Source organism: Ciona intestinalis, chromosome 1 (assembly GCF_000224145.3).
Source record: "Ciona intestinalis chromosome 1, KH, whole genome shotgun sequence".
Lineage (NCBI taxonomy): Eukaryota > Metazoa > Chordata > Ascidiacea > Phlebobranchia > Cionidae > Ciona > Ciona intestinalis.
This window is the reverse complement of record NC_020166.2, coordinates 4,030,228-4,038,382: the sequence shown is the minus strand read 5'-3', so window position 1 is coordinate 4,038,382 and position 8,155 is coordinate 4,030,228. Positions and strand designations below refer to the sequence as shown.

Sequence of the window (8,155 nt, the reverse complement as noted above, 5' to 3'; positions counted from 1 at the left end):
GCATTATTACGTCACACACATATATCCTAGAAAGATAAACGTAGATTATCTCAGAATCACTGATTATACTTTCTGCATACCATTTAAATTTTTTCGCTTGATCTCCGCCAAAGAGATTAAAACATGGTAATCTCTTTGATCTCCGCATTTCAAAAAAAATGTTTCTGTTTTTCAATGGGAGATATATAAAAAATATGTTATTTTGCGTTATGACTTTGGTTTCCCCTGTTTAGAAAGATCAAAGAGGTTAAAATGGTTTTAATATATCAAAGTTTCATATATCTCTTTGGGCAGATAACCCTTTTTACAAGTCTTTTATTTTATATATTGATATTTTCTCTCTTGTTTTTTCTGTTTGGTCACAAAAGGGCCCATTATGCGCTCACACAGCGAGCCGTGACGCAAAATTAAATCGTGCTTGTTCTTGTTTGAGTGGTCACTTTATATCAAGGTGATTGGAACCAGCCAGTAAAAGTTTAGTTTCAGTGAACCTTTAGATTCGTTTACCTCTATATATTTGACCAAAATGACTCAGTTTCTGCCACCTAATTTACTTGCATTGTTCGCACCTCGAGATGCAATTCCATATAAAGCGCCATTGCAACCGGTAAGTCTTACGGTTTGTGCCCTAAAGTTTATCAGTTCGCTAAAAAAAGCGATTTTTAATGTTACTTTAACTTTTTGTTGTGTAGTTAACATGGGAGAAAGATCGTGAGCGAGCACCTTATACTGGTTTGGGAAATTTCTCCCATTTATTCGAAGATCCAAAAGACACTCCACCACCAACCAGGGGAGAAACAAAAGAAGAAAAGAAAACACGAAAAGTAAAGTTATTGCAAAGTTTTTCATAGTATATCACTCTATATATATATATATTTATAATTGAAACGGGTTTTTAAAAACAGTATTTCTTCCAATCAATTATGGCAAAAAAATGAATCGCACATAACCAATTTAGCCAGTTTTTTACCATTTCTGCAGGATATTTAAGTTTAAAATATTTGAATTTGGCGATATGTGAACCTTAGACTGCATCCTGGTTCACCATGGATGTTATCTATTGAACTGTTACCAAATCTTATACAACTTTTATTTTTTAGATAAAGGAGAAGTTGGAAAAGCGAGCTGAGGAGATAGAAGAAGAAATAAAGGGTTGGGATCCGCACAATGATCCGAATGCTGGTGGAGATGCATTCAAAACTTTATTTGTATCAAGAATTGTAAGTGTTTATTAAAATTGATTTAAAATATTAGCCTACTTTATTAACATGTGTTTACGTTGCAGAATTACGACACAACAGAAAGCAAACTACGAAGGGAATTCGAAACATATGGAAAGATACGAAAGGTGAGAATTTCATTTTTTTTTTTTTGTTGGACCGGTTTCACATAATTGTAAAATTTTTGTGAGTGAAATATTGTTTGTTTTTTTGCACTAGGTTTTTTTATCATCGACAGTAGAACAGTATAATATACAATGCCAAAAAAAAACAAAAAAATGTCAAGCTCTGCTCAAACTGCAACGTTTCTTCATCAAAAATAAAGTTAATTTAGAAATAAAAATACGTTGAGTTTTGTAAAGTTGAACTGTTCACATATAAAGTGTAATATGCTTGAAAGTGGCAAACTTGAATTTATCGTAAAGAGTGAACATATTTCCCCCTATTTCTATTAACCCAATTTCGACACTACGAAACCACATCTCGCTAACTAAAACACCAGAATCGCTCGCTATGTGAAACTAAGACTTCTCGTTAAATAGACATTCTTGTATTTGATGCTGTGCCTGTGTGGTTGCACAGCTTTCAGTGATATCTTGCATTTTTGTGTTTAAATATTACAAAAAATGGGCAAAGATTGAAATAAAGTAGCATTAACCATGATTGAGACTTTTAAATGCTGTTTTCTGTTGTTTAAAACCAGAACATCATCAATATAATGTTGTTTAACAATTTATTTTATGTTGGCTTCGATTATTCAGTTAAAGATAAGATTAGACTTTTCTTCATAAAAAAATTATATGTTACTAATTGTGGCATTTCAACCTGGGAGAGGACCCCCACAGACTGTGTTACTGTCGGCTATTGCTCTAACCAACCAGTCCCTTCTTGTCTGTCTAAAACTCTAAATTGTCAACCACATATTAAAACAGGTCCCCAAGATTAATCACCTACAACTACTAACTTCTAAGTGAACACTTGAAACAGAACAACATCATTACGCAAATTTCATTTTTTTAATAGGTTGCTTATGCCGTTACTAGGGGTTTATATTAACTGGAAGGTTTTTTTATTTAATATGTTATATTTATATTGCAGGTAACGATAGTAAAGGATGTTGCAACTGGGAAACCACGTGGTTATGCGTTCGTTGAGTTTGATCGGGAAAGAGACATGCACAGTAAGCATTTAAATTTACTTCCTACATTCAAAAATACTTGCAAATCAAGTAATCAAGAAAAGGTCTTGGTAAAAAGTCTGTTTTTTATAGGCTGTTATATTATCTTAAACTGTTAATGTTGTTTGTAAAGTTGCTTATCACATGTTGTTGCTGTTTATACAGCTTGATAGAAAGTGAGTGGTGACCACGGGCGTTTTCGTCAGTGGACCCATTTCACCATCCCGAAAAGCCTAGAAAATTTCCGATTCTTGCGTTCAGTGACAATAATTAGGTTTGTATTAAATTGGAATATGGGTAAGAAGGGTTTGTATAGCTTGCACAACCAGTGAGTTAGTTGAATTAAACACACACCCATCTTGTAAATAAGAAGTTGAATTAAACACACACCCATCTTGTAAATAAGAAGTGCATTTAATAATATAGCCACCGCATTCAAATCAAAAGTTAAACAAAAGTTTATATTCAATACAAGCTTGGTAAGAGCAAAAACTCAGTAGGCTTGGTAAGGGCCAAGGTTATATGGAGAGAGAAATAAAGTTTCAGCGTGTTGAGTTTGTTGTGGGTTTGTACAATGAAGTAAAAACATAAAACCTTTTATCAAGTTTTAATGTTTTTTTATATAATATATCAATGTTAAATGAATTAGGAGATAACAATGGTATAATTTTGATTCATAGTTTTTATAAGATTGGTAAAAGTCTTTGTATTGTTTGAGTCTTGAGTGTAAAATCAGTGTAAGTAAGTTGGTAAGTAATATAAACCAACGGATGTGAAAATAAAGCATTGTTGCAAATATCAACTGCATACCAACCAACACTAATCACCATCAACACCATCAGGCCAGTAAGCTTACATTTTAAAAAATAATTTCGTGTGTTTGTTGTTTGTTGTATTGTTTGTTAGTCAACCACACACTCGCACACAGATGTGGTAAGAGGTAGGCTTTGATATCAATTTCGTGTACCTGTTCCAAAACAAAAACAACGAATACAGCTTTAAAATAGATCAGTTTCCTATGATGGATTTTGCAGAAAATTTGTTTTACAAAAGCCATACGTTGCTCACTTATCTTATTTAACTTGAACATACTTCTTATCAATGTACCTTCATTTTTAGCTGCTTATAAAAGTGCGGATGGAAAAAAAATTGACGGCCGTCGAGTTCTTGTTGATGTTGAGCGTGGACGAACAGTTAAAGGTTGGAGACCTCGAAGGTTTGGTGGAGGATTAGGATCGACGCGTGCAGGTCCTGATGACTCTAATCGTCGATCAGAAAGGTATCAACTGTAGCTTTATAATGTTTTATACTGTATTTGGTTTTGCTATTCATAGTGGATATTTAAAGTATTTGTGGTAATAATAATATAATATCAGAATGTTATGCATGGTTTGTATTAATTCTTGATAATCATTTCTTAATAATTATTTTAGAGAAAAGGAGCGTGATAGTGGAAGAAGTCATGATGATGATAAAGTACGAAAATCTGAAGATCGACCTCGTGAAAGGGATAGGGAAAGGTAGTGTTTTAAATTCAAGTACCCCTATCTAGAAAACATGCTGCATCAAAAGTGGCGTCATGTTCTACCAAAATATAAACTTTGTTTTTGTGTATGTATGTATGTCCCGTTTTTTTTACCTTTTTGTAGTAATTACACTTTAGAATAAACCAAAGTCTGCTACTGATCCCCTAGTGGCCTAGCACATAGGTGCCCTCCTTGCATTGGTTGAAAAATCTCTGATTTCTGCCTATAACCATATATAATCAAATTATGTGTAACTAGAGTGCTTCTTTATATATTGCCAACAGAGAAAAACGAAGAAAATCAGGCGATCGGGAAAGGTCGGATAGGGATAAAGATCGAAACAGAGATCGGGATCGAGATCGTGATCGTGAAAAGCGCAGGCGTGATGATCGTGGTGATAAAGATCGTCGCGACCGTGATAGAAAGCGGGAATCTGATCATAAATCTTCACGAAGCAAGAATGATGAAAGGGCAAGTGGTGCAGTAGATGGTGGAGATGGAGGTATATTTTAATGTTAGATATAAGTTGTTGTTGCATAATTACTTTGCTTGTTTCAAACAAGTAACTAATTTTATTAACTGGAGTAATATAATAGAAAATGGAAAAAAAGAAGAGAGAAGTCGTGACAAAGATCGGGAGTCCAGGCATCGTCACAGGGATCGAGATAGGTCCGATAAAGATAAAGAAAGGTATTTATTGAAACTAATTTGAAGTTGGTTTAATAATGTTCCTGGTTCACTTTAAAGGCGTCATCGAGATCGAGACCGCGGAAAAGACAGAGATAGTCGTTCAGATGTAAAAGAAGACAAACGAGATGATAAGTCAATGACTACAATTAAAGATGAATATGGTAGTAATCCTGGAATGAAACAAGAATATGACCAGACAATAAAGCAAGAATATCAACAGAATTATGAAGGTACTTTTATTTTTATAATGGCAATGTTTTCTTATACTGATAATGCTGTTGTTTAGAGCCAGGTAGACGTTATGGTGGCGAAGGTGATGCTTACAATAACATGGCTCAAGACAATTCCTCCAACAATGGTTACTACCCAGAAAAAGGTATGTTACTTGAATAGTCATAATCTTTTATGGAAATTTGTAAAAAAGGAAACATTTAACAGATCGTATGGAATACCAACAAGCTAATCCTGAGAACAAACAATATGACCGACAGGTAGTTTTAATGTTGTGGTATTTGGTTGATGAACTTTGACTTGAAATATTATGTACAGGGTAATTACGACTACAACCCAGAAGAATACTAAACAAGTGAAACTGCTTATACTTGAGGTGAACTTTGTACTCTATCACTGCTTCCATGATGTCCATAACATCAAAAGATGGCTTCAGCGTCAATGAAACTAAAATGCTCACCCATTCTTATATTTTACGGTGTTGGTTCAATTCACATTTTTAGTTTGAATTGGGGAGTTTTAACTGCTTAATATTGGATCGCAAATGATGATATTTTAATGTACAATAAACAAAGCTGTTGGAAGCAATTTGGTTATTTGTTTTGGTAAAACTCAATTTCCACTTACCACTTTGAATGCCATTGTTGTGATATACTTGGTCTGGTGTTGTGTTATATTTAGACCCGGACTAATGTGCATGCGTCGGAACACATTTAATGACCACCCGGTCTAAATTTATTACAACACTCCATTAAAAATATTCCGGACATGACGTTTACACTTCGCAACTTGAGTTTTCGTTTTAGTCAGCAGGATTGAGTTAAAGTTGTATTTGTAGCCTAGATTAACCAAGTACCACTAACAAACTTATTTAAGAGTAGTTTAGTAAAATTAGTAAACATACGTTACCCAATTTACCAACCCTTATCTCAAACAGGATGCCTTACATTCCAATTTTTTTCATCTATTGTAAAATTACTTGGAAAAATATGTTGTTTAAAATACCAATTAAATATTTGAAAATAAAATTATATTTACCACTGCATATATATCAGCGCCCGGTATAAATATGTCAGTCAGAACAAATATATCACAACATAGGTCATGGCCTACTCAATACACGGGCTAGGAATACACCGAAACTGCTCAGAAAATAAGAGGCTTATTGACGCGAATAATGCCCATTATAATACATTGTTACGTCACGGTTTTATGAATGGATTTTGCTGTCTGGCTGTAGTTTTCGCATCAAATAACAGTTTATTTACCATTCCTGGTTAAATTACCTTTTTTTCGGGTTATTTTATCAACATCTTATATTTTTTATAAATGTTTAAGCATGACTGAACAGATAGGAGTTACTTTTAACCACGTGCGGCATACAAGTAAGTTTTACCGACAGTTTAGTTTGGCTCAGTCGCTGAGTGAAAATAGTATTTGGCTTAAAACAGAAGTTTTTTAAGACAGCCTATATATATATCTAGCAAAAGAACACCGCAGTAACAACAAGTAAGTTAATTGATATGTCCGTTGCGAACTTTTAAAACCGGTCCTTAAAAACAATATCGGATATTGGATAAACACAAGCATTAGCCTTTTGTCTAAAGGTGCTTATGCCTTGATCTGTCCTGCTGCTTATAACCCATTTTCTACTCGAGGTTTTTTTTGTTAAAGCAGGATAGAGGCTCTTCCTCGAGGTCCAAAAATGGGTCATACAGCACATCATAAATTAAGACTGTATAATACAAACAAACTCACGATAGCCTCCCTTCGTACTAAGTGTTGTGTCTAACTTTAGACCTTTGTCGCTGTTTAAATTTTACTAGTCTTCCTTCCTGACAGATTATTTACACATCTCTGTTTGTTGTCAAAGAATATATTGATGATGTTACTGATTGAAGATCTTCTTGCCACTTCTTCATGATCATAACATGCAAAGATGGTACCCTTATCCAAGTATTTTTATCCAACTACGGAACACCCAAAGTTAGTATAGTCTATACTAACTTTGGGAACACCTATTGACCATGCTTAAATAGTTTGCTTAATAATTCTGGTGGCTTAGAATTTAATCTAAATAAAATTATAAAGGTGTGCTGCATTATAAAACTTGCCAAATGCCTGTCTACTAAATTAAATATAATCAAAACGTAGGTTTTCTGTGTTAGTAAACTGAATCTGATTGCTCGTCTCTCTTTATGCTTAATAAACTGATATTTATATACTAATAAACCTTTTGCGCTGCTTTATATGTCTGGTATGATTTTAACTAAACAAGAAAGTATCCCTGCGACACGTTCTGTGATAAACTGTAAGTTAAAACAACCTAGAACTGGTATTGAACCTACCAACAACTGCAAACTGCATTCAAAATGAAGGAAATCCATTCATAAAACCGTGGCGTAACAATGTATTATAATGGGCATTATTCGCGTCAATATAGGCCTCTTATTTTCTTAGCAGTTTCGGTGTATTTCTAGGCCGTGTATTGAGTAGGCCATGCATAGGTACAAATTGAACAGCCCAAATAAATATTTCGACTCCACTATTTTTAGTCATACGATCTGACGAAACAGGTTATACTGTCTGGAAATTTGGGAGGACGCGTGTTAGTGAGATAGGGATTCCATAAAACGACTGACGCCTGTATTAATTTATTACTATTTAAGTTGGGGCGCATTGAAAGCACTACTTTTATACCTTGTTATCATTTATGGTTATTTAAAAATTATCCTTAGTTGAAAACCGTATGACTAATAATAACTTCTAACATTACCTAATTACTGCATGATTATAGTTGTCAGAATTCCCGAAAATAAACGTTTTTCATTTACAACAAGGTTGATTAGTGTAAGTTTAAACGTCAACACATGCAGAAGTTATACAAATTTTCTTATTTAAAACCACTTCGAGCTTACATGACAGTTGTAGTAAAACAATTAATGAATACTGTGTTAATTAGATTAATACGTGCATACTCATTAAAGCTTGGTCCTCTTGTTTACGATGTTTTGATATAACAACATGTGAAGCCTGCAATGTATGACCAAGGTGATCCTAGAATACAGATAATGTAGCGGCCATTTTCGATACCTTCTACTGGTGCCACCAACCTAAAATTTGGACACTGTACTAACTAGACCCCAGCGGTACCGATTCTAAAATCAAAAATTTAAAATTCGAAAAAATATTAATTATGAATATTAATATTCGTCATAAAAACATATTTATAGAATTTTCGCACGCACCAGCTTTAAATATGTTGTAGCGCTACTTAATAGCTACAAATGCAACATTTTTTTCTTTAAAAA

General features: G+C 33.8%; 1 protein-coding gene across 1 annotated transcript; it reads left to right on the top strand.

Annotated features, from left to right (window-relative positions):
- The first annotated feature begins 365 nt into the window (after positions 1-365).
- Positions 366-5,432, top strand: LOC100178141 (U1 small nuclear ribonucleoprotein 70 kDa-like). The gene is made up of 13 exons (XM_002131759.5): positions 366-607; positions 693-824; positions 1,101-1,220; positions 1,286-1,348; positions 2,319-2,400; positions 3,517-3,676; positions 3,831-3,917; positions 4,208-4,425; positions 4,520-4,613; positions 4,671-4,843; positions 4,900-4,989; positions 5,052-5,104; positions 5,163-5,432. The coding sequence occupies exons 1-13, from the start codon at positions 527-529 to the stop codon at positions 5,193-5,195; spliced, it is 1,386 nt and encodes a 461-aa protein (XP_002131795.1). The 5' UTR covers positions 366-526; the 3' UTR covers positions 5,196-5,432.
- Positions 5,433-8,155: the final 2,723 nt, after the last annotated feature.